At 45.4% G+C, this 27,601-nt stretch overlaps 1 protein-coding gene across 1 annotated transcript; it reads left to right on the top strand.

Moving 5' to 3' along the window:
• Positions 1-3,477: 3,477 nt before the first annotated feature.
• Positions 3,478-26,943, top strand: LOC124115227 (atrial natriuretic peptide receptor 1-like). The gene is made up of 14 exons (XM_048395420.1): positions 3,478-3,546; positions 7,386-7,466; positions 12,481-12,585; positions 13,572-13,643; positions 14,187-14,349; positions 15,597-15,746; positions 16,966-17,134; positions 17,468-17,620; positions 20,542-20,665; positions 23,181-23,249; positions 24,287-24,461; positions 25,407-25,505; positions 26,215-26,306; positions 26,841-26,943. Exons 1-14 carry the CDS (start codon positions 3,478-3,480, stop codon positions 26,886-26,888), a joined length of 1,569 nt encoding a protein of 522 aa, XP_048251377.1. The 3' UTR covers positions 26,889-26,943.
• Positions 26,944-27,601: the final 658 nt, after the last annotated feature.

Raw genomic sequence — 27,601 nt, 5'->3', positions numbered from 1 at the left:
TCTGCCTAATGATGGTATTCTCCTAAACACTAGGAGACTTACAGCCGCGATTATCTCAGCTCTTATCCGTCTTGCAACAGGAATTTTTAATTATTAATTATAAATGCTAGTTTCGGTTTGATTACTTTAGTCGTTCACAAAATAGTACAACTTTTGACCTTGCATTTTTAAGTTGGTTCCAGTTCCATATTGGTGATATTGTGGTGTCAAATGCCAATGACGTCATCGACAATGCTTTCTGACGGAGCATATGTCGTCATTGACTATGATGCACTCTATGCTTGTTTGTTGTTAACGACGCACTCAGCCAAACTCCAGCTATTGAGACGGAAGCCTGTAAATAGTTGAGTCTCAACCAGACAAACAAGTGGATGATATTATGAGCAACATCCCATCCTTTCTATAATGTAAAACGTCAACGCCAGAGAATAACTAGTTTCGTTTCAGAATCCATTGGGCGAAAAGTCCAAATGGCGTTGACAGTTTTATGTTTGAATCACTGAAACAGTGGTGGCACCAGGTGTTCGCGAAACCACAAACAGTTGCACAATAATAGATTTGTTTGTTTGATGACATGCATCAACCAAGTCAGCGGACCTGACCACCCGATCCCGTTAGTCGCATATTACGACAAGCATAGTCTCCTTTTACGGCAAGAATGGGTTGCTGAAGACCTATTCTAACCCAGGATGTTCACGGGTCGCACAAGAATATCTATTGTATGTAAACTCTGTTATTAATTGAATTATTAATTTCATTTTAATTATATCGTTTTGTTTTTTTATGTAGAAAACAACTTCACTCTGTCCGTGGGTCTTGGAGCAGGGTTTACCTGCATAGCTGTTGTGGCTCTCAGTCTGCTTCTCCTTATATACAGGTACAGTGTTGTGTGTGCGCTTGTTAATTTGTTTTACGCCGCACTGATCAATATCCCAGTTACAGCACGACGGCCTGTAAAGAATCGAATCAAAAGCATGCAAACGAGTGGTTGATATTATGAACAACGTATAACGTCGTCTGAATACGATGGCTCGCAATGCAATAAAATGTGTCATCGAGTCTGCTGTAACGCGGTTGTAAATGATAAAACAACGAAATCTAATGTACCAGATGTATATGTGTATAAGTCCCGTGAAGATCCGGGGTAGAATAGGTCTTCAGAAACCCATGCTTGCCGTAAAAGGCAAATATTCTTGCCGTAAGAGGCGACTAACGGGATCGGGTGGTCAGGCTCGCTGACTTGGTTGATGCATGTCATCGTATCCAAATTGCGTGGATAGATGCTCATGATGTCAGTCACTGGATTGCCTGGTCCAGACTCGATTACCTACAGACACCCGTCATATAGCTGGGATATTGCTGGGTGCGGCGTTAAACAACAAACAAACAACAAGATAGGGGTGTAAATGCATCTTTTACATCTTGTTTGTTGAGTAACTTGGACTCGATAACAGGAATATTTATGTTATGAATATAAGTGAATAATAACTTATCATTTATACGATATGTTGTTTAACGACACATCCTATTACAGTCGTATTTTGTTTTTGATTTTTGTTTTGTTTTACGCCGCACTCAGCAATGCTATTTTATGACGGACTGTAAATAATCGAGTGATTTATTTGTATATGAGCGATGCATGCTATCAAACAAGTCACTGAGCCTGACAGCTCGATCCAATTTGGTCGCCTGTCACGACCTGCACAGACTGGGGATCTATTCTGAGTCGGAATCTCAACGGGGGCGTTTTAACCTGGTGTTAACAAACATGTCGCGATCATTTACCTGATGTAGAAATGACATAAGTTTATCTCATCCTCGACAATCAAGGGTATTTTACCTCGATATAACTATGACACAATACCCTGGTTCCATTTGCTTTGAAAATGACGTCATTTCCATATCTATTATGAGTGACGTCACGACACAGACTTTATATCGTATATGGTGCAGTTTGATTGGGTGGCTGTTTTTATCTTCGGGTTTTTCGAACCCTGTTCAAACAGAGCTGTAGTAGCGACTGAGTGAAGAAAAATTCTCAAAACAGAATTCAAATACGAGTGTCACACTGGCTTATCGGGTAATATTTTATATTGTTTTAGGTTATATTTGTCTGTTTGTTGTTTAACGCCGCTCTCAGCAATATTCCAGCTATATGAGGGCGGTCCGTAAATAATCGAGTCTGGCCAGACAATCCAGTGATTGACATCATGAGCATCGATGTGTTAGGTAATTCTGTTCTGCGTTATATGAACGTTTTCGTATCTAAATTGCTATAGTTCAAGCAAGTCAAGTTGTTACTTTGGTGTTGGACATAAAACTAGTTGTGTTATCCCTCGAAGTATTCCTTACTCTGATACCCTGCGTGCGCACGTCTTCTTGTTACAGGAAGTGGAAAAATCAGTCTCAGCGCGACCTCTGGTGGTGGAAAATTGAACTGGATGAACTTCAAATAAAGGAACGAAAACTCGGCAGTTCGGTTTTCAGTGTCATGTCACAGGTATTTGTGTGACTGGAGGTTTACTGAACGTGTCACAGGTATTTGTGTGACTGGGGGTTTACTGAACGTGTCACAGGTATTTGTGTGACTGGAGGTTTACTGACTAAACTTGGTGTCCTGTCACAGGTATTTGTGTGACTGGAGGTTTACTGACTAAACTTGGTGTCCTGTCACGTGATATTGCTGGGCTATTGCTAAAACAGCGTAAAACAATAATCACTTACACATTAAATTGTACGTCCCATACTGATGTTAAAGGTCATTGGTGCATGTTGTTTAAATGCTCTAGCCGTGTTACACTATCAGCTGCCCTAGTAAAACATGTTGATGTTTACGTAGATGAGCGTCACAGCGAGGGCTCTAGCCGTGTTACACTATCAGCTGCCATAAGCGTTACAGCGATGGCTGTAGCCGTGTTACACTATCAGCTGCCATGAGCGTTACAGCGATGGCTCTAGCCGTGTTACACTATCAGCTGCCCTAGTAACACATGTTGATGTTTACGTAGATGAGCGTTACAGCGAGGGCTCTAGCCGTGTTACACTATCAGCTGCCATAAGCGTTACAGCGAGAGATCTAGCCGTGTTACACTATCAGCTGCCCTAGTAACAGATGTTGATGTTTACGTAGATGAGCGTTACAGCGAGGGATCTAGCTGTGTTTCACTATCAGCTGCCCTAGTAACACATGTTGATGTTTACGTAGATGAGCGTTACAGCGATGGCTCTAGCCGTGTTACACTATCAGCTGCCATAAGCGTTACAGCGAGAGATCTAGCCGTGTTACACTATCAGCTGCCCTAGTAAAACATGTTGATGTTTACGTAGATGAGCGTTACAGCGATGGCTCTAGCCGTGTTACACTATCAGCTGCTCTAGTAACACATGTTGATGTTTACGTAGATGAGCGTTACAGCGAGGGCTCTAGCCGTGTTACACTATCAGCTGCCCTAGTAACACATGTTGATGTTTACGTAGATGAGCGCTACAGCGAGGACGGACCCATCGACCCATGACGAAATCAGCGGAGACATCGCGGTATACAAGGTAATGAAGTAGTAGGTGGATGACTTGATACCTCTGAAGTCTATATGGAACATCACACTATACTACAGTAAATAAAAGCTGTAAAACATTTCCGTAATCCGAGCAAGTCTCTGCTGAAGGTAGAGCCCATTGTACGAACCCGACTGTATGATGAGTATGCGTGTATTAATCACTGACCAATAGTGATGAAACCAGGTGTTCTGCCCCATCCGTGCTACTCGTCACAAACACATGCATAGGCAAATCAATTGTCTACTTAAATACGTGAACAGATCATACAAGTCCAAATACGGAATTGCATCATTTTTGTCTATATGTATTCTGCCCTATCCGTGCTACTCATCACAAACACATGCACAGGCAAATCAAGTGTCTACTTGAATACGTGAACAGATCATACAAGTCCAAATACGGAATTGCATCATTTTTGTCTATAGGTATACTGCCCCATCCGTGCTACTCGTCACAAACACATGCACAGGCAAATCAAGTGTCTACTTGAATACGTGAACAGATGATACAAGTCCAATAATGGAATTGCATCATTTTTGTCAATAGGTATTCTGCCCCATCCGTGCTACTCGTCACAAACACATGCACAGGCAAATCAATTGTCTACTTGAATACGTGAACGGATGATACAAGTCCAAATACGGAATTGTATCATTTCTGTCTATATGTATTCTACCCAACCTGTGCCACTCGTCACAAACACATGCACAGGCAAATCAATTGTCTACTTGAATACGTGAACAGACCATACAAGCCCAAATACGGAATTGCATCATTTTTGTCAATAGGTATTCTGTCCCATCCGTGCTACTCGTCACAAACACATGCACAGGCAAATCATTTGTCTACTTGAATACGTGAACAGATCATACAAGCCCAAATACGGAATTGCATCATTTTTGTCAATAGGTATTCTGCCACATCTGTTCCACTCGTCACAAACACATGCACAGGCAAATCAAGTGTCTACTTGAATACGTGAACAGACCATACAAGTCCAAATACGGAATTGCATCATTTTTGTCAATAGGTATTCTGCCACATCTGTTCCACTAGTCACAAACACATGCACATACAAATCAATTCTCTACTTGAATACGTGAACGGATGATGCAAGTCCAAATACGGAATTGCATCATTTTTGTCAATAGGTATTCTGCCCCATCCGTGCTACTCGACACAAACACATGCACGGGCAAATCAATTGTCTACTTGAATACGTGTACAGATCATACAAGCCCAAATACGGAATTGCATCATTTTTGTCAATAGGTATTCTGCCACATCTGTTCCACTCGTCACAAACACATTCACATACAAATCAATTCTCTACTTGAATACGTGAACGGATGATGCAAGTCCACATATGGAATTGCATCATTTCTGTCAATAGGTATTCTGCCCCATCCGTGCTTCTCGTCACAAACACATGCACAGGCAAATCAAGTGTCTACTTGAATACGTGAACAGACCATACAAGTCCAAATACGGAATTGCATCATTTTTGTCAATAGGTATTCTGCCACATCTGTTCCACTCGTCACAAACACATGCACATACAAATCAATTCTCTACTTGAATACGTGAACGGATGATGCAAGTCCAAATACGGAATTGCATCATTTTTGTCAATAGGTATTCTGCCCCATCCGTGCTACTCGACACAAACACATGCACGGGCAAATCAATTGTCTACTTGAATACGTGAACAGATCATACAAGCCCAAATACGGAATTGCATCATTTTTGTCAATAGGTATTCTGCTACATCTGTTCCACTCGTCACAAACACATTCACATACAAATCAATTCTCTACTTGAATACGTGAACGGATGATGCAAGTCCACATATGGAATTGTATCAATTTTGTCAATAGGTATTCTGCCCCATCCGTGCTACTCGTCACAAACACATGCACAGGCAAATCAAGTGTCTACTTGAATACGTGAATAGATTATACAAGTCCAAATATGGAATTGCATATATTTGTCAATAGGCATCTGACCCATCCGTGCTACTCGTCACAAACACATGCACGGGCAAATCAATTGTCTACTTGAATACGTGAATAGATTATACAAGTCCAAATATGGAATTGCATATATTTGTCAATAGGCATCTGCCCCATCCGTGCTACTCGTCACAAACACATGCACGGGCAAATCAAGTGTCTACTTGAATACGTGAACAGATTATACAAGTCCAAATACGGAATTGCATCATTTTTGTCAATAGGTATTCTGTCCCACCCGTGCTACTCGTCACAAACACATGCACAGGCAAATCAATAGTCTACTTGAATATGTAGAAGTCCAAATACGGAATTGCATCATTTTTGTCAATAATGAGCCAAATTTGGAAATGTCCTCCACATGTCCACCGTAAATCGTTTTGAAAGCTTTACTGTAACCCTTATCAAACAACGTTTTGGCAAGAGTCGCATTACGCTCTGTGAAATCTCCGTAGTAGCGCATGCTCGACTGTACCTCAAACGTTGTTAAATGTAGACAGCCTGGAGCTGCTGAATCTTTGCGCGACATAAAAATTAAGTTGACTGTTAGAAAGTTGGAGACTTCCTCTTGACATATTGACAGATATCAGATCATCGATATACCAGCAGCTTATTTTAAATGTCTTGGCCTGTGTTTTGGTTTGTCAATCTGAGCAGAGGGAAGGAGGGAAGCACAAATTTCACATGGATGTTATCAATGAGGAAGTCCAGCATTTCACATATTGTTTTCTCTGTAAACTTCAGTTTACATTGCTTCATTGTTGACAAATGGTCCTGTACCTCTGAAGATTGATATGTAACTACAGTAAAGTACGGTTATAACGAACTCAAAGGGACTACTAATTTTAGTTCGTTATAACCGTAGTTCGTTATAAGCATATATACAGCATAACTACAGCAAATAGTCGGGACCAAAAAGTAAGTTCGTTATATCCGTCAGTTCATTATAAGCGTGTTCGTTATAACCGTAGTTTACTGTATATGTTTACTTCTCGGAGTACTCGAGCAAAAATATGCATGTCGAGTTATCCGTAGTTCGAGACAAGCGGGGACGATGTTGCACCGATATTTCACGACATCGCGCGATATTACAACGATATTGCACCGATATTACACCGACATTTCGGAAATGTTACACCGATATTACACTGACATTGCCCCGACATTGCACCGACATAACACGAATCGTATTTGTTTATTTGTTTGTTTGACGCCGCACTCAGTAATATTCCAGCTTTATGACGACGGTCTATAAATAATCGAGTCCGGACCAGACAATCCAGTGATTGACATCATGAGCATTGATCCACGCAATTTGGATACGATGACGTGCATCAACCAAGTCGGCGAGCCTGACCATCCGATCCCGTTAGTCGTCTCTTACGATAAACAGAGTCGCCTTTTGTCAAGCATGGCTTGCTGAATCGATATTGCACCGATATTACACCGATTTTTCACGACATTGCACCGATATTTCACCTAAATGTATATTTCACGAATTTTCTGCAAGGATATACAACTAGAATGACATCTTTACCGTTCGATTAAAAGGATTCGAGTCGCCTAATTATATTTGTCTGCATTGTGATTGACTGTTATCTCTTGCTGACTGCGAGTTGTTTGTTGCATTGTGATTGACTGTTATCTCTTGCTGAATGCGAGTTGTTTGTCTGCATTGTGATTGACTGTTATCTCTTGCTGACTGCGAGTTGTTTGTTGCATTGTGATTGACTGTTATCTCTTGCTGAATGCGAGTTGTTTGTCTGCATTGTGATTGACTGTTATCTCTTGCTGACTGCGAGTTGTTTGTTGCAGGGTATCCCTGTCCAGTTGAAGCATCTACACTTCAAGGATGCCCTGCAGATGAACAAGGAATTCCTCCACGAGTTCAAAATGGTACGTGATGATACTGACGCCTCTCAATCTGTGAAACCGAAAAGTTCTTACCGATTGTGAAAAGCAGATTGTGAGTGACTGAGTGAGTGAGTTTGGTTTTACGCCGCTTTTAGCAATATTCCAGCAATATCACGGCGGGGGACACCAGAAATGGGCTTCACACATTGTACCCATGTCGGGATTCGAACCCGGGTCTTCTGCGTGACGAGCGAACGCTTTAACCACTAGGCTACCCGACCGCCCCTGATTGTGAGTGTTGTGGTGAGGGTGGGAGGGTGATTGTGTGGGTGGTGGTGAGTGTTGTGGTGAGGGGGGAGGTGATTGTGTGGGTGGTGGTGAGTGTTGTGGTGAGGGGGGAGGTGATTGTGTGGGTGATGGTGATTGTTGTGGTGAGGGAGGGAGGGGGGTGATTGTGTGGGTGATGGTGATTGTTGTGGTGAGGGAGGGAGGGGGGGGATTGTGTGGGTGATGGTGATTGTTGTGGTGAGGGAGGGAGGGGGGTGATTGTGTGGGTGATGGTGAGTGTTGTGGTGAGGGGGGAGGGGATGGTGTGGGTGATGGTGAGTGTTGTGGTGAGGGGGATGGGGGGGGGGATTGTGTGGGTGATGGTGATTGTTGTGGTGAGGGAGGGAGGGGGGTGATTGTGTGGGTGATGGTGAGTGTTGTGGTGAGGGGGGAGGGGATGGTGTGGGTGATGGTGAGTGTTGTGGTGAGGGGGAGGGGGGGGGGATTGTGTGGGTGATGGTGAGTGTTGTGGTGAGGGGGGAGGGGATGGTGTGGGTGATGGTGAGTGTTGTGGTGAGGGGGAGGGGGGGGGGGATTGTGTGGGTGATGGTGAGTGTTGTGGTGAGGGGGGAGGGGATGGTGTGGGTGATGGTGAGTGTTGAGGTGAGGGGGAGGGGGGGGAGATTGTGTGGGTGATGGTGAGTGTTGTGGTGAGGGGGGAGGGGATGGTGTGGGTGATGGTGAGTGTTGAGGTGAGGGGGAGGGGGGGGGATTGTGTGGGTGATGGTGAGTGTTGTGGTGAGGGGGAGGGGGGGGGATTGTGTGGGTGATGGTGAGTGTTGTGGTGAGGGGGGAGGGGATGGTGTGGGTGATGGTGAGTGTTGAGGTGAGGGGGAGGGGGGGGGGATTGTGTGGGTGATGGTGAGTGTTGTGGTGAGGGGGAGGGGATTGTGTGGGTGATGGTGAGTGTTGTGGTGAGGGGGAGGGGGGGGGATTGTGTGGGTGATGGTGAGTGTTGTGGTGAGGGGGGAGGGGATGGTGTGGGTGATGGTGAGTGTTGAGGTGAGGGGGAGGGGGGTGGATTGTGTGGGTGATGGTGAGTGTTGTGGTGAGGGGGAGGGGGGGGGGATTGTGTGGGTGATGGTGAGTGTTGAGGTGAGGGGGAGGGGGGGGGATTGTGTGGGTGATGGTGAGTGTTGTGGTGAGGGGGGAGGGGATGGTGTGGGTGATGGTGAGTGTTGTGGTGAGGGGGGAGGGGATGGTGTGGGTGATGGTGAGTGTTGTGGTGAGGGGGAGGGGGGGGATTGTGTGGGTGATGGTGAGTGTTGTGGTGAGGGGGGAGGGGATGGTGTGGGTGATGGTGAGGGTTGTGGTGAGGGGGAGGGGGGGGGATTATGTGGGTGATGGTGAGTGTTGTGGTGAGGGGGGGGGGGGATTGTGTGGGTGATGGTGAGTGTTGTGGTGAGGGGGAGGGGGGGGGATTATGTGGGTGATGGTGAGTGTTGTGGTGAGGGGGGGGGGGGATTGTGTGGGTGATGGTGAGTGTTGTGGTGAGGGGGGAGGGGATGGTGTGGGTGATGGTGAGTGTTGTGGTGAGGGGGAGGGGGGGGGGGATTGAGTGGGTGATGGTGAGTGTTGTGGTGAGGGGGGAGGGGATTGTGTGGGTGATTTTGAGAGTTGTGGTGAGGGGGGGGGGGTGTTTGTGTGGGTGATGGTGAGTGTTGTGGTGAGGGGGGAGGGGATTGTGTGGGTGATGGTGAGTGTTGTGGTGAGGGGGTGGGTGGGGGGGTGGGGATTGTTTGGGTGATGGTGAGTGTTGTGGTGAGGGGGGGGGGGGGGGGTTGTGTGGGTGATGGTGAGGGGTGGCGGTCGATTTTGAAAGAAGGATGGTGAGGTTGGAGGATGATGGAGAGGGGTAGAGTGTGGCGAAGGGTTGAAGGTGATGGTAAAGGGTTAAGGCCGGTAGTAGGTGGTGGAATGTGTTGATGAAGGGTTAAGGCAGGTAGCAGGTGGTGGAATGTGTTAATGAAGGGTTAAGGTCGGTAGTAGGTGGTGGAAGGTGACGGTGAAGGGTTAAGGCCGGTAGTAGGTGGTGGAATGTGTTGATGAAGGGTTAAGGCAGGTAGTAGGTGGTGGAAGGTGTTGATGAAGGGTTAAGGCAGGTAGTAGGTGGTGGAAGGTGACGGTGAAGGGTTAAGGCCGGTAGTAGGTGGTGGAATGTGTTGATGAAGGGTTAAGGCAGGTAGTAGGTGGTGGAAGGTGACGGTGAAGGGTTAAGGCCGGTAGTAGGTGGTGGAATGTGTTGATGAAGGGTTAAGGCCGGTAGTAGGTGGTGGAATGTGTTGATGAAGGGTTAAGGCCGGTAGTAGGTGGTGGAAGGTGGTGATGAAGGGTTAAGGCCGGTAGTAGGTGGTGGAATGTGTTGATGAAGGGTTAAGGCCGGTAGTAGGTGGTGGAAGGTGTTGATGAAGGGTTAAGGCCGGTAGTAGGTGGTGGAAGGTGTTGATGAAGGGTTAAGGCCGGTAGTAGGTGGTGGAATGTGTTGATGAAGGGTTAAGGCCGGTAGTAGGTGGTAGAAGGTGTTGATGAAGGGTTAAGGCCGGTAGTAGGTGGTGGAATGTGTTGATGAAGGGTTAAGGCCGGTAGTAGGTGGTGGAATGTGTTGATGAAGGGTTAAGGCAGGTAGTAGGTGGTGGAAGGTGTTGATGAAGGGTTAAGGCCGGTAGTAGGTGGTGGAATGTGTTGATGAAGGGTGAAGGCCGGTAGCAGGTGGTGGGATGTGTTGATGAAGGGTTAAGGCAGGTAGTAGGTGGTGGAAGGTGTTGATGAAGGGTTAAGGCCAGTAGTAGGTGGTGGAATGTGTTGATGAAGGGTTAAGGCCGGTAGTAGGTGGTGGAATGTGTTGATGAAGGGTTAAGGCCGGTAGTAGGTGGTGGAAGGTGTTGATGAAGGGTTAAGGCGGGTAGTAGGTGGTGGAAGGTGATGATGAAGGGTTAAGGCGGGTAGCAGGTGGTGGAAGGTGTTGTTGAAGGGTTAAGGCAGGTAGCAGGTGGTGGAATGTGTTGATGAAGGGTTAAGGCCGGTAGTAGGTGGTAGAATGTGTTGATGAAGGGTTAAGGCGGGTAGTAGGTGGTGGAAGGTGTTGATGAAGGGTTAAGGCCGGTAGTAGGTGGTGGAAGGTGTTGATGAAGGGTTAAGGCTGGTAGTAGGTGGTGGAAGGTGTTGATGAAGGGTGAAGGCCGGTAGCAGGTGGTGGAATGTGTTGATGAAGGGTTAAGGCCGGGAGCAGGTGGTGGAATGTGTTGATGAAGGGTTAAGGCAGGTAGTAGGTGGTGGAAGGTGTTGATGAAGGGTGAAGGCCGGTAGTAGGTGGTGGAAGGTGTTGATGAAGGGTTAAGGCAGGTAGTAGGTGGTGGAATGTGTTGATGAAGGGTGAAGGCCGGTAGTAGGTGGTGGAAGGTGTTGATGAAGGGTTAAGGCGGGTAGTAGGTGGTGGAAGGTGTTGATGAAGGGTTAAGGCCGGTAGTAGGTGGTGGAAGGTGTTGATGAAGGGTTAAGGCAGGTAGTAGGTGGTGGAAGGTGATGATGAAGGGTTAAGGCGGGTAGTAGGTGGTGGAAGGTGTTGATGAAGGGTTAAGGCCGGTAGTAGGTGTTGGAAGGTGTTGATGAAGGGTTAAGGCAGGTAGTAGGTGGTGGAAGGTGTTGATGAAGGGTTAAGGCCGGTAGTAGGTGTTGGAAGGTGTTGATGAAGGGTTAAGGCGGGTAGTAGGTGGTGGAAGGTGATGGTAAAGGGTTAAGGCCGGTAGTAGGTGGTGGAATGTGTTGATGAAGGGTTAAGGCGGGTAGTAGGTGGTGGAATGTGTTGATGAAGGGTTAAGGCCGGTAGCAGGTGGCAGAAGGTGTTGATGAAGGGTTAAGGCGGGTAGTAGGTGGTGGAAGGTGTTGATGAAGGGTTAAGGCCGGTAGTAGGTGGAGGAAGGTGTTGATGAAGGGTTAAGGCAGGTAGTAGGTGGTGGAAGGTGTTGATGAAGGGTTAAGGCCGGTAGTAGGTGGTGGAATAGGTTGATGAAGGGTTAAGGCCGGTAGTAGGTGGTGGAATGTGTTGATGAAGGGTTAAGGCCGGTAGTAGGTGGTGGAAGGTGTTGATGAAGGGTTAAGGCAGGTAGTAGGTGGTGGAAGGTGTTGATGAAGGGTTAAGGCCGGTAGTAGGTGGTGGAAGGTGTTGATGAAGGGTTAAGGTCGGGAGCAGGTGGTGGAAGGTGATGATGAAGGGTTAAGGCCGGTAGTAGGTGGTGGAATGTGTTGATGAAGGGTTAAGGCCGGTAGTAGGTGGTGGAATGTGTTAATGAGTGGTGGAGCGTAGCTGTCGCGGGTGGCAAGTGATGAGAATGGAATTGTGTCTGTAATAATAATCCGACATGAAAGGAAATTTACAACGGAAATTTGGGTGAGGTTACCGCCAACAAATCACCCGTGACGATCCGGGGTGAACTAGGTCTTCAGCAACCCATGCTTGTGCAAAGGCGACTATGCTTGTCGTAAGAGGCTACTAACGGGATCGGATCGGACTCCCTGGCTTCTTTGACTCATGTCATCGATGCTCATGATGCCAATCACTGGATTGTATGGTCAAGACTCGAGTATTTACAGACCGCCGTTATACAGCTGGAATATTGCTAAGTACGGCTTTAAACAACAAACAAACGAAAACAAACAATCCTGAAATTCCTTACAAAGGAAACACAAGGATCGACCCCAACTGTATTCTACATGTGCATTATCTTGGCAGATACGGGATGTCAATCACGCCAACTTGGCCCGACTGTATGGGGCGTGTTTGGACGCCCCCCGCAAGGTTTTGGTTGCAGAGTTCTGTCCCAAGGGAACACTACAGGTCAAAACGTTTCAATCCCTAATGACCCCATGATGTCAAGGTCATGTTTGACTCACGATTGAATTCGATTTAACATTATTCTTTAAACATTTAGCTATCTAATCGCCGTCTTATTACCACCTTTTCCAAGATGCTTTATTAAGAGATCAAAGACGCTGTTTGAGCATCGTGTTAGATGAATATTTAGTGTCAGGTGATTAATCTGAACGAAATTGATGGAAAAGGTTAAATGGCGGACAAAGGTGACCTCCTAAATCCTAAAATTCTTATTTTTTGTGGTTTCTTTTGTAAGTTTAAAATGTATTTCGTTCCCTAGCGTAAGGGGTCGGCAATTCAGTAGAGCCCTGTTCGAGGATTTTCAATTTAGGGGAGGTAAAATGAAGTTTAACGTCGCGTTTAAGATTTTTACAAAATCAACTCCGAAGTATATTTTCTTTTGTCCCTCAGTGTACTTGTGTGTTTCATTTACTGTGTCGATCGTGCCCTCTCTTGGACACTCGGTATGGCGAACAGAGTCAACTGTGACATGAAAGCAAGTGACGTCATCTCAAATAATATTAGCAGTGACGTCACGGTATACGTACAGGTCTGCCAAACGACATGTTATATAGAGAGAAAGGTTGTTCTACCCCCATGTGGATTGTAATATGCTATAATTTGGCCCTGTACTGTTGTAACGAAAGCGTCCTCGTACTTTAGGTGTTGCAGACCGGGGCACAGTTATACTATATCATACGACGGATTGGGTAGAGCAAATACCTGATGACGTTTACAGTGGTTGATAGAATGAAGGACGACATGAGTCGTCAATACGATAACAAAGTCATAGTCTCTCAGTTTGACAACCAATCCGCATGTCAGTCGGCACCTGTAACACGCAAGATTTTCTTGAGACTCATTCTGCCCCGGGATCTCCCGTGTTGGACTTAACTTGTGTAAACATCCGTATCCCCGGGACTGACCCCTCTGTGTTTATGTCCCCACAGGATCTGCTAGGCAACCCCCAGATTAAGCTGGACGCTCAGTTTAAATTCTCTCTGACAATTGACATCGTACAGGTGAGTTAACGCCGAAACTAATCATACATTGGAAATTAGAAATCAATAGAGGTTATCACGCGAGTGTGTTTGGGGACGGTAAATATCCTGCATTAGGAATAAACACTGTATTTAGCGAGCCGAAACTAATCATACATTGGTTATTAGAAATCAAATATTATACCTGATTTGCTGTTACTCTTAACGTGAATAAAATATTTCTGATATTTCAATTCCCTGGTGTAATGCCTTTGTTCTAAGCGTTCGTCTTTGATCGGGGGCATGGGTGGCCTAGTCGTCATTCGCTGTGCAGAGTTGCGTCCCTTGTGAAATGTGAAGATCCGGGGTAGAACAGGTCTTCAGTAACCCATACTTGCCGTAAAAAGCGATTATGCTTGTAGTAAGAAGCGAAAAACAGGCTGGCAGCCCCAAAAAGTACAAGAATATGTACTTTACTAAGAGTGTAATTCCATGTATAACATTTGTTACATTTGAACACTTTCTATAATGCATTGTGTCTTGATAACGGACTTCCACAATGTACACAGTTTTCGTGCCATACAGGGGATGTGCTTCCTGCACGACAGTCAACTACGTAATCACGGCCGTCTGAAGAGCAGCTGCTGTCAGATAGACAATCGCTTCACTGTCAAACTGGCTGACTTTGGCCTGCCGACGTTGTACAACAACATCGCCGTTGATAGAACATCCCAGGAATACATTAACGGTGCGTCAAATAAAGGAACGTGTCTATACCCTGTTATCGTACGAACAGGATAGGGTTGTCTGGAAACATTTTTTACAAAACCGAAAGGTATCATGGAACATGCCCGTCAAGGTGGGATGTAAGAACGAAATCTGTACCCTGACCCGAGAAACATCCTCGGTTATCCAGGGTGTAATGTCTGCATTATATTACCATTAATACCCTGGACTTATTTTGTAACAGCGGAAGTGACGTCACCACCTCAATTTCTCTTACAAATAAGATATACATGATTGTTCACGTTGTTTTAATCGGCGCGTCTTTTCACAATCTAAGCTGTGGTAGAAATGGTCTCCAGCAACCCATGCTTGTCCTCAAAGGCGACTGAGGGGGTCGGGTGGTCCGGCTCGCTGACTTGGTTGATGCATGTCATCGTATCCCAGTTGCTTGGAACAATACGCATGATGTCAATCACTGGATTGTCTGGTCCAGACTCGAGTATTTACAGACCGCCGTCATATAGCTGGAATATTGCTGAATTCGGTGTTAAAGAACAAACACAAAATAATAAAACCAATGGAGTGGATATGCACTGCACTGGATCACCGAGGCTGCTTGAGTGAGTGAGTGGGCTAGTAAACTGCAGCACAAAAGAAAGTGTACACCCTTGTTTGATGGTGGCTAAAAATGAAAAAAAAAAAATGGTTTTTCGATAAGAATGTAGTTGATACGGGTAGGCGATGTCGCATCATATCAGCGGGTGTATCACAACGGTCACGTTATGTTTCTAGGTTTGTCAGCACCATACCCATGCTCGTGGGTTTCACCGAAGTGGTAAACGTCTGAGACCTGCATCACTTCGGGCTTTCCTCCCACATTAAGCTGACACGCCGCGATATAACTGGAATATTGTTAAAAGCTGCGTTAAACCCAACTCACTCACTCACTCACTCACTCACAACGGTCACGTGGACATGGCGCTTCAAGGTCGCGATTTCACTGTACACAGTGATAAGCAGAGTGAAGTGAGAATGTTCAAGTGTTTACTTTCTTTTGCCCGTCAGTTTATTCTTGGTTCAAGACCTACATTCTCCTTGTTTATGCCATGCATAGATAATGGTCACTTAAATACCACTGGGTGAGAGTGAATGTGTGTCTTCTATGGTTGATTTTGATTATTGTCTAGGCTAACAGATAATTCACACTATCGATCTGCATGGAATAAATCGTGTTAAATGTTGTACTGACATGATTTCTACAATTAACAGAGTGCTTGTGGACAGCGCCGGAATTGCTACGGAGTGACGTTGCTATGGCAACCAAAGAGGCGGATATGTACAGCTTCGGCATTGTACTGCAGGAGATAATCACGCGAGAATCACCTTTCTTTAACGAGACTTTGGATGTGACTGTGTCAGGTACTATCTCCCTATAACCATTAAGTGTGGTATACGATCAGTGTGTGTGTGTGTGTGCGTGCGTGCGTGCGTGCGTGCGTGTGTGTGTCTGTGTGTGTGTGTGTGAACAAGAATGAGCTTTTAGTTGACACCTTTCTATATCCAACTGTGACCTCATTTCTTTTGAAGTGAGGTGAGGTGAGGTGAAATTGGGTTTAGCGTCGCGTCCAATATTAATGAACTTATATAGCGACGTGCGTGCACGTGTTCCTGGTGTGTGTGGCTGCTTGTACTAGTCCGGACCGATGCAGATTTAAAGTGCTAACCCACGGAGATGCCATCCGGCAGTTTAACATTGATACCCCACTCAGACACAGTATACTCCGAGCTGACAAGCGCTTGTTTTATCCCCTTAATGCCGAGCGCCAGACAGTGTAACATGAATACCCCACTCAATCACAGTATACTGACACCGGGCCAACCAGTCCTTGTTTTATCCCCTTAATGCCGAGCGCCCGGCAGGAAACAACAAGTACCATCTGTAAATGTCTTTTGGTGAGCCGTTTCGGATAAAGCAGCGTTTGTAATGAGCGCTCAATAACTGTGTGTGGTAAAACCGGAGGATATTTCTTTTGTTTTTCATTTTTATCACACACACACACACACACACACACACACACACACACACACACACACACACACACACACACACACACACACACACACACACACACACACACACACACACACACACACACACACACACACACACACTCACACACACACACCACTTCTTAAGTATCACTTGCTTAAGGAAAAAGAATTAGCCTGCATATTACTTTATCATTGAATAGCATCCTTTTCAGACTCTAGCCAGAGTGAGTGAGTGAGTTAGTGAGTTAGTGAGTGAGTGAGTGAGTGAGCGAGTATAGTTTGACGCCGCTATGTGCAGTGTTACAGTCACATCACGAGAATGGGGTGGTTCTCGCATTGTGTGAGGAATTGAATCATGCGTTTTCAGCGTGTATCCAACTGCGTGACTGAAACACAAGGCGTTTTAAATTGATTAATCGTAACGTGCACGAAGTAACCATTGTGAAACGATAAGCACCAATTCCAGCGTGTGATCAATCGACATACAGCTATAACAAACAAACACACCCGTAAAGAAGCTAACTAAACCGTTATTAGTTGGATACCATCCTCAGTCTGATCTCGCTGGGCTGTGCCTTCCTTCCAGAAATACTTGTGAAGGTCATCAAGGGAAGTAACCCTCCTATGCGGCCGTGCTGTGAAGTTCCTCACCGCCTATCGGAGCTGCATGAGCTGATGAAGAGTTGCTGGTCAGAGGAGCCAGCGCACAGACCGAGTTTCATCACCATCCGGAAAGACCTCAAGAAAATCCTCGCGTGAGTCAAACCCATTCCGTGGTGAGGTCGGTGTGTGATCGTTCTACCCTTGTGGCCAGTGTATGTATGTCAGCTTCTTTAATATGAAGAACACAACGTTTCGGAGCATATGCTTACTCCTTCGTCAGGTGAAGGAATGCCCTGATGCAGAGAGCATATGTCTGTTGGCTTCCCCTGTTAGTTTCCACCCCTTGTTATCTTATTAATTTTGTTGTCCGTACATATTTTTATGCTCTCTGCCTCATAGCATTCATTCAGAATATTTAGGCTACAAACTTGTTTTAATCAGTAAGCAGTTAGGTAGAACACTACACGTCTTTGTGGTGTTTGCAGGCGTTTCGGCGAGTCCGGGAACCTGCTGGACACGCTACTGAGACGCATGGAGCTGTACGCCAACAACCTGGAGAAGCTGGTGGAGGATAAGACGCTGGAGTTGCGGGAGGAGAAGAAGAAGTCGGAGGAGTTGCTGTATCAGATCCTGCCCAGGTAGATAAACACGTGTCTTGTCCTCCCAGGCAGAGAGACACGAGTTCATATCGTCCAGGTAGATAAACACGTGTCCATATCTTCTAGGTCGATAAAGACGTGTTCATAGCTTCTAGGTAGATAAACACATGTCTTGTCCTCCAAGGCAGAGAGACACGAGTTCATATCGTCCAGGTAGATAAACACGTGTCCATATCGTCCAGGTAGATAAACGCATGTCTTGTCCTCCCAGGTAGATAGGCACGTGTCCATATCATCCAGGTAGATAAACGCATGTCTTGTCCTCCCAGGTAGATAGGCACGTGTCCATATCATCCAGGTAGATAAACGCATGTCTTGTCCTCCCAGGTAGATAGGCACGTGTCCATATCATCCAGGTAGATAAACGCATGTCTTGTCCTCCCAGGTAGATAGGCACGTGTCCATATCATCCAGGTAGATAAACGCATGTCTTGTCCTCCCCGGTAGATAGACACGTGTCCATATCATCCAGGTAGATAAACACATGTCTTGTCCTCCCAGGTAGATAGGCACGTGTCCATATCATCCAGGTAGATAAACGCATGTCTTGTCCTCCCAGGTAGATAGGCACGTGTCCATATCATCCAGGTAGATAAACGCATGTCTTGTCCTCCCAGGTAGATAGACACGTGTCCATATCATCCAGGTAGATAAACACATGTCTTGTCCTCCCAGGTAGATAGACACGTGTCCATATCATCCAGGTAGATAAACGCATGTCTTGTCCTCCCAGGTAGATAGACACGTGTCCATATCATCCAGGTAGATAAACACATGTCTTGTCCTCCCAGGTAGATAGACACGTGTCGATATCATTCAGGTTGATAAACAGGTGTTCATATCTTCTAGGTCGATAAATACGTGTCCATATCGTACAGGTTGATAAACACGTGTCTTGACCTCTCGAGTAGATAGACACGTGTCCATATCATCCAGGTAGATAAACACGCGTCTTGTCCTCCCAGGTAGATAACCACGTGCCTATATCGTTCAGGTAGATAGACACGTGTCCATATCATCCAGGTAGACAATTACGTGTTTTGACCTCCTAGGTAGATAGACAGGTGTCCATATCTTCAAGGTTGATAAACACGTGTCCAGAGCTTCATAGTAAATACGCGCGTGTCTGGTCTTCGAATTTTCCAGGTAGATGACAAAATGTCCAGTCATCCCAGATAAAGATGTATCTAGTATTCACGGGTAGATAAACACGAGTATTTTCTTCCCAGGTAGATGACAACATGTCCAGTCATCCCAGATAAAGATGTATCTAGTATTCACGGGTAGATAAACACATGTATATTCTCCCCAGGTAGATGAACACTTGTCCAGTCATCCCAGATAAAGATGTATCTAGTATTCACGGGTAGATAAACACATGTATATTCTTCCCAGGTAGATGACAACGCGTCCAGTCATCCCAGATAAAGATGTATCTGGTATTCACGGGTGGATAGATACGTGTATATTCTTCCCAGGTAGATGACAACATGTCCAGTCATCCCAGATAAAGATGTATCTAGTATTCACGGGTAGATAAACACGTGTATATTCTTCCCAGGTAGGTGACAACATGTCCAGTCATCCCAGATAAAGATGTATCTAGTATTCACGGGTAGATAAACACGTGTATATTCTTCCCAGGTAGATGACAACATGTCCAGTCATCCCAGATAAAGATGTATCTAGTATTCACGGGTAGATAAACACGTGTATATTCTTCCCAGGTAGATGACAACATGTCCAGTCATTCCAGATGAAGATGTATCTAGTATTCACGGGTAGATAAAGACGTGCATTTTCTTCCCAGTTAGATGACAACATGCTTCGTCTCCCCAGATAGATAAGGATCATAGATACGTACAGTATCTGGTCTTCACGGGTTAGATAACCATTCGTATAGACAGGTGTATACAAAATAGACATATCTCTCCCGGGGCTATGAAACATATCATTCAGCACATCCTGGCACTGTGCCGTGAGTGAATGAGTTACAATTTAACGTCGCATCGGCATTATTTCAGCTGTATAGCGGCGATAACTAATTCAGCTAGACCACCTCGCTTGGGATCATTGGGTCAACGTCATCACTTTAGCTGCAGGTGGTTGGCACTGTGGAAATGTTCGACCCTCTGGTGGTAGCAAACGCGAACAACAATTAACGAAATCACAGATTGCATATTTAAAGTAAATAATAATATGTTGTAATTTCCAACCTTTTGTTGTATCGTGAACTCGGTCATAAACTAACGAGCAAAAGAAACGTTACCAACCATCATGTGATGTCCATGTAAAGCTGTCAAGTGATATTTCCACCCACAATCACCCGAGCTGTCTTGATTTGGCCACATTTACCACCATAATGACGCTACCTCTAAACGGTTTCACGTCTAGAAGGCAACAACGTGATGGCTGCTCTACTCGGCGGCGGTAAACACAAAAGTTGCAATCGGCTCTCGTGCCCGTGCGTGCGTGCGTGCGTGCGTGGGTGCGTGCTCAATCACATTTTCAAATGATCTGGTAGACAAACATCTAGTCTCTGAAATGAACATCATTTACAGAAAAAAAACAGTTGTTAAATTATCTTCATAGAAATATAAAAAAGGAGCCCAGAGACGCTTACTGATACTACAGAAATCTAGACTTGCTAAATGTTATAGACTTGCATGGGCGGTATTGGATATATTTGTATCAGATTCTGTGTGACTAATGGTCTATAGCACGTGCATTACTCAACAAATTGCTTTTGATCTGTTTTGGATCGATTGATTCTCGATTAGTTTGAAACACTATTCGGGGTTTGGACCAAAACTTTAAACCAGTTCTGTTGCTCATCACTTTATGTCCTGTGTTTTGTGTTACGCACTTCTTACATAAGTTTGTGTTCCAATCTCTCCTAGGTCTGTAGCTGAGAGGTTAAAGCGAGGCCTCAGAGTGGAGCCTGAGGAGTTCGAGTGTGTAACCATCTACTTCAGTGACATCTGCGGCTTCACCACCATCTCCGCCAGGTCAACCCCCATGCAGGTCAGACCCAGTGACACGACATCACGGGAACTTCATTGACTCCAAAGTACCCATGCAACACAGACCTAGTGACACGACATCACGGGGACTCCATATAACTCCACAGTACCCATGCAACACAGACCTAGTGACACGACATCACAGGGACTCCACATTACTCCCAAGTACCCTTGCAACACAGACCTAGTGACACGACATCACGGGGACTCCATATAACTCCACAGTACCCATGTAACACAGACCTAGTGAAACGACATCACGGGGAATCCATATAACTCCCCACTACCCATGCAACACAGACCTAGTGACACGACATCACGGGGACTTCATTTAACTCTCTAATACCCATGCAACACAGACCTAGTGACACGACATCACGGGGACTTCATTTAACTCTCTAGTACCCATGCAACACAGTCCTAGTGACACGACATCACGGGGACTCCATATAACTCCACAGTACCCATGCAACGCAGACCTAGTGACACGACATCACGGGGACTTCATTTAACTCTCTAGTACCCATGTAACACAGACCTAGTGACACGACATCACGGGGACTTCATTTAACTCTCTAGTACCCATGTAACACAGACCTAGTGACACGACATCACGGGGACTTCATTTAACTCTCTAGTACCCATGCAACACAGACCTAGTGACACGACATCACGGGAACTTCATTGACTCCCCACTACCCATGTAACACAGTCCTAGTGACACGACATCCCGGGGACTTCATTGACTCCCCACTACCCATGTAACACAGTCCTAGTGACACGACATCACAGGAACTTCATTGACTCCCCACTACCCATGTAACACAGTCCTAGTGACACGACATCCCGGGGACTTCATTGACTCCCCACTACCCATGTAACACAGTCCTAGTGACACGACATCACAGGAACTTCATTGACTCCAAAGTACCCATGCAACACAGACCTAGTGACACGACATCACGGGGACTCCATATAACTCCACAGTACCCATGCAACACAGACCTAGTGACACGACATCACGGGGACTCCATATAACTCCACAGTACCCATGCAACACAGACCTAGTGACACGACATCACAGGGACTCCATATAACTCTCCAGTACCCATGCAACACAGACCTAGTGACACGACATCACAGGGACTCCACATAACTCCCAAGTACCCATGCAACACAGACCTTATGACACGACATCACGGGGACTCCATATAACTCCCCAGTACCCATGTAACACAGACCTAGTGACACGACATCACGGGGACTCCATATAACTCCCCAGTACCCATGCAACACAGACCTAGTGACACGACATCACAGGGACTCCATATAACTCCCAAGTACCCATGCAACACAGACCTAGTGACACGACATCACAGGGACTCCATATAACTCCCCAGTACCCATGTAACACAGACCTAGTGACACGACATCACGGGGACTCCACATAACCCCCCAGTACCCATGTAACACAGACCTAGTGACACGACATCACAGGGACTCCATATAACTCCACAGTACCCATGCAACACAGACCTAGTGACACGACATCACAGGGACTTCATATAACTCCCCAGTACCCATGCAACACAGACCTAGTGACACGACATCACGGGGACTCCATATAACTCCCCAGTACCCATGTAACACAGACCTAGTGACACGACATCACGGGGACTTCATATAACTTCCCACTACCCATGCAACACAGACCTAGTGACACGACATCACGGGGACTCCATATAACTCCCCAGTACCCATGCAACACAGACCTAGTGACACGACATCACGGGGACTCCACATAACTCCCCAGTACCCATGCAGGTCAGACCTAGTGACACGACATCACAGGGACTCCATATAACTCCCAAGTACCCATGCAACACAGACCTAGTGACACGACATCACGGGGACTTCATATAACTCCCCACTACCCATGCAACACAGACCTAGTGACACGACATCACGGGGACTCTATATAACTCCCAAGTACCCATGCAACACAGACCTTATGACACGACATCACGGGGACTCCATATAACTCCCCAGTACCCATGCAACACAGACCTAGTGACACGACATCACAGGGACTTCATATACTCCCCACTACCCATGTAACACAGTCCTAGTGACACGACATCACAGGGACTTCATATACTCCCCACTACCCATGTAACACAGTCCTAGTGACACGACATCACAGGAACTTCATATACTCCCCACTACCCATGTAACACAGACCTAGTGACACGGCATCACGGGGACTTCATTTAACTCTCTAGTACCCATGCAACACAGACCTAGTGACACGATATCACTGTCTTTACCTCTTACACGGGGGAACATTTCTATAACATAAAATTTAAATTTTTAAAAATGGCATTCGTACTCCTCCAGATTAAACACTTGACCTCTGCAAAGAGACAATAGTACTTGTAGACAATCACAGCATGATGGATACGCCCACAATGTAGGTGTTGCCGTGGATAATCGTACTGTCATGTGTTTGTCTCCAGGTGGTGGATCTCCTCAACGACCTCTACTTATGCTTTGACGCCGTCATCGACGCCTACGACGTTTACAAGGTACGCACTTGTCTCCACAATCAAAACTATGTAACAGTTAACGAAAGTGTATCACACATGTATTATTTGTTATATGTATGTTTGACCATGGAGATATACAATATACATATATGTATGTTTGACCATGGAGATATACAATAAACTAAGATATAAAACGTCATGATCATCACCAGAAAACAACCAGTCTCGATGATCCGCTGAAACAGATTACTTCACGCGTAAAAGGACAAATAGAGGTGAAAATGATATGAATGGGGCACTGAGATTCAGCCTTGACACCAGGTGTTCGCGAATAGGGTAAGCAAGTACTGCTCTACCGGTAGCGAACAAACACTGCCAATGAGTCACCGGATGCATTCATTCTTTCATTGTTGAATTTGCTTGGCGACTTTGTCACATTTCTGATTAACATATATCTAGCTCACCACTTTACTCGAATTTCCCACGCCAGATATCTTTGACAATGGGGAAAGTATTTACCTTTAATTTAAATATGTTTCATGTAAGTAAACATATGATAAAACAGTTTTGTGAAAGGTTGAAATCCAAGCTTGAACCTTTGACATAAATATCAGCTGGGCAGATTCAAATACAACCGCTATCAAAAGACAGACACACGCGTGTCCAAGTGGTCTAAGGCACTGTAAGCATATTACAGAGTTGCCTCGCTTAGCCCTACAAGGATCCGGGAAAGAGGGTTCGAATCCTAAATTCGTCCCGATGATGTCCATTGGTCCGAATCAGACGATAGTGTTTGATAACAGTGTTGTATATGGCATTTATCTCTGGCTACTGAATTCATGAAGTATTGTATATGGCATTTATCTCTGGCTACTCAATACATAAAGTATTGTTTATGGCATTTATCTCCGGCTACTGAATTCAGACAGAAAGCAACACCATTGTACGTGTCAGACGATATTGTTTGAGAACAGTATTGTATATGGCATTTATCTCCGGCTACTGAATTCAGACAGAAAGCAACACCATTGTTCGTGATTGATGACGTCACCTCCCCGTGTCGTTCTCTCCTTCAGGTGGAGACTATCGGAGACGCGTACATGGTTGTTTCTGGCTTACCACAGAGGAACGGAAACAAACACGCCCAGCAGATCGCCCTGATGTCGCTGGCTTTACTCCAGGCTATAGACACGTTCAGGATGCGCCACCTACCGGGGGAGAAACTCAGGCTGAGGATAGGCTTGCATTCAGGTGGGAAGAGACGGCTGTACGGGATGTCCGATGGTCTGTTAGATATGATTTGATTAACCTTTTTTATTCCATAATGTTCGCCTACACAGTTTCATTTTGGCAGTAGATTGACTTCATGCATATTCCAGGGTCTGTGTAAAATGTTTCTCTCTACATGGTCTGCAGCTGTGTGTGATGTTAAATTTCTCTCTTCAGGTTCTCTGTGTGATGTTTAATTTCTCTCTTCAGGTTCTGTGTGTGATGATTAATTTCTCTCTTCAGGGTCTGTGTGTGATGATTAATTTCTCTCTTCAGGTTCTCTGTGTGATGTTTATATTATCTCTTCAGGTTCTCTGTGTGATGTTCAATTTCTCTCTTCAGGGTCTGTGTGTGATGTTTAATTTATCACTACATGGTCTGTGTGTGCTGTTTAATTTCTCTCTACAGGGTCTGTGTGTGCTTTTTAATTTCTCTCTACAGGGTATGTGTGTGCTGTTGAATTTCTCACTACATGGTCTGTGTGTGATGTTGAAATTCTCACTACAGGGTCTGTGTGTGCTGTCTAATTTCTAACTACAGGGTCTGTGTGTAATGTCTAATTTCTTTCTACATGGTCTGTGTGTGCTGTCTAATTTCTCTCTTCGTGGTCTGTGTGTGATGTTTAATTTCTCTCTACAGGGTCTATGTGTAATGATTAATTTCTCTCTACAGGGTCTGTGTGTGATGCATAATTTCTCACAACAGGGTCTGTGTGTGGTGTATAATTTCTCGCTACAGGGTCTGTGTGTGATGCATAATTTCTCTCTACAGGGTCTGTGTGTGATGTTTATTTTCTCTCTGTGTGTGATGTTTATTTTCTCTCTACAGGTTCTGTGTGTGATGTTTAATTTCTCTCTACAGGTTCTGTGTGTGATGTTTAATTTCTCTCTACAGGGTCTGTGTGTGATGTTTACTTTCTCTCTACAGGGTCTGTGTGTGCGGGGGTGGTGGGGCAGAAGATGCCGAGGTACTGTCTGTTTGGGGACACCGTCAACACAGCGTCCAGGATGGAGTCTCACGGGGAGGGTGAGTATGGACACATGCATAGAGACATCACGCATCTCAAGGCCACCTAACATCCGACGATATGAAAATACTCACTCCTAAAATTTCCAAAATATATTAACCTTGAATAATATTATTACCGAATGTTTTCAAATATTGCTTCGACTCTGGATCTACCCGGAGAGTTGAAGGTCGGGGGTTCGATTCCCGGCCACGTCATACGTATGTAAAAAGACGGTACATGTTGTTACCCTGCCTGGCGCTCGGCATTAAGGGGCGAAAAATAGGACTGGTCGGTTCGGAGTCAGTATTCTGTGTATCTCAGTGGGCTAGCACTATAAAATCGGCATTAGTCCGGACTAGTACAAGCAGCCACACACACAGCCACGTGCATGCACGTCGCTAAATAAGTGCAATAATCTTGGACGACGTTAAACCCCATTTCACCTCCCATCACATCACCTTTAACTATCCACAACAGATATATTGTCAAGATATCCATCATTTCTAGCCAACAATTCTTGGGCCAATACATATTTGTCTGATATTTTCTTAAAACGTTTTTTTCGAGACAACCCCCCGGAATATCAAACTTGTCGGCTCTTAAGATTTACAGCTGTAAAGTTAATATAAGGTACGTAATAGGAACATTAAAAAGCATACGAACAAATCCCCAGAAGCTGTCATGGTCTTGTGTCTTTAACGCTAATATGGAGCTGTTTCTATGAAGCTCTGCAGATCCACATGAGTGACCCAACAAAACAACTATTGGACGACTTCCCCACCTTTAATATTCAGAAGAGGGGCGTTATAGAGGTGAAGGTCAGTATACCCATTTTACAAGGTGTACCAGACAATACGCCTCCGGTTTCTTCAATGGAGGTTGTAGGTGGTCCGGTGGATCGGAATGTCTGGTCCACTCGTCCCGACATACCAAAATACTTTAAAAAATGGTACAAACAGAAATATGTGTTGAATGATCCGTGTACATCAGTGTTAAACCAACCAACCCCACCCTTCCCCGTGTTATGCATTCAAAAATTCATCATCCAAAAATCATCGCCACAGGATATCGCTACAGGACCATTTCTTCAAAGACAACGAACCGTTTTTTATATTATGGTTCACAAAAGTAACTGAACCGTAAACTGTAGCATAACAAATTTCCCATAAACATCCCTTAAAACATAGCTACCTAGTGCTTCTTGTTCGGATGAGCAAGTGAATGAGTTAGTGGCCATGGGTGTGGCATGAATGACAATATTGCAGCAATGTATGCAATGATAGTTTTTAATCGACCGTCTGTCCATCCCTCTCCAGAATGAAAGATCTATTTTAGCGTACGTTTGATTGCAGGGTAAAGGTCCGATGTCCACGTTTTGGCTGCTCTCATCTTCTTCCTAGTCACATGACACTGACGGGAGGTGAGGTGCCCTTGGTTACGAGGACACATGTTCATCAAGCGCACAGGAAACTACAGTGCCAACAACATTTTCTAACTTCTGTGAATGGGGGGAAAAACTTTGATTCGTCTCTAAACATGTTGTAACGCCACTGGCGCACATCCCGTCCTTGGTGTTACCTCGCCTTCCCCAATCTTTGCCGCCTACGGTAAGGTGTTAGGGTCACACCCTTCACAGGACGCCTTGCTTTCATGCGGGCTGCATAGAGCCGGTTTGTAGCGGTAGATGTTGACATTCGCCTTCCTGTTACTGTATGGAATTCTCTTTAGATAACAGGAACAGATGTTAACCTATTGCGTAGTGGACTAAATGTGGTGAGACAATCTGGTCTGGTTTAGGCCTGCCACGTCCAGGTCGCATGGCACTCCCACCCGTTGGACTGTACTTGACCCACAGTCGAGAAATTACACTTGTTGACTCGCCATACATTCGGGCAACTTGGGATATTGACGACCCTACCCATGTTTACCATTCGGTCTGTTCATTGCGATACTGTCACGGAGGCATTTTAAGCGGGTGCTTAGCTCAGTTGCATTAGAGTTTCCCTACAGGCTCATACACTCTGGCTTCTTCACCAAACTTGGCACATAGATGGGTTTAGTGGTGAACTAGTGCCTTTTGATAGTTTGGGATTTTTTAAACAATTTTTTGGAG

This window comes from Haliotis rufescens, unplaced genomic scaffold (assembly GCF_023055435.1).
Source record: "Haliotis rufescens isolate VD_foot unplaced genomic scaffold, xgHalRufe1.0.p SCAF_14, whole genome shotgun sequence".
In the NCBI taxonomy this organism is placed as follows: Eukaryota; Metazoa; Mollusca; class Gastropoda; order Lepetellida; family Haliotidae; genus Haliotis; species Haliotis rufescens.
The sequence above is the reverse complement of the archived record's forward strand: the minus strand, read 5'-3'. Positions and strand labels throughout refer to the sequence as shown.

Excerpts from the sequence above, each read along its gene's own strand:
- LOC124115227 (XM_048395420.1), top strand. The coding sequence starts at position 3,478 with ATGAGCGCTACAGCGAGGACGGACCCATCGACCCATGACGAAATCAGC. Across the intron at positions 24,462-25,406 it reads GAGGATAGGCTTGCATTCAG|GGTCTGTGTGTGCGGGGGTG; the intron begins GTGGGAAGAGAC and ends TTCTCTCTACAG. Across the intron at positions 25,506-26,214 it reads GATGGAGTCTCACGGGGAGG|CTCTGCAGATCCACATGAGT; the intron begins GTGAGTATGGAC and ends GTTTCTATGAAG.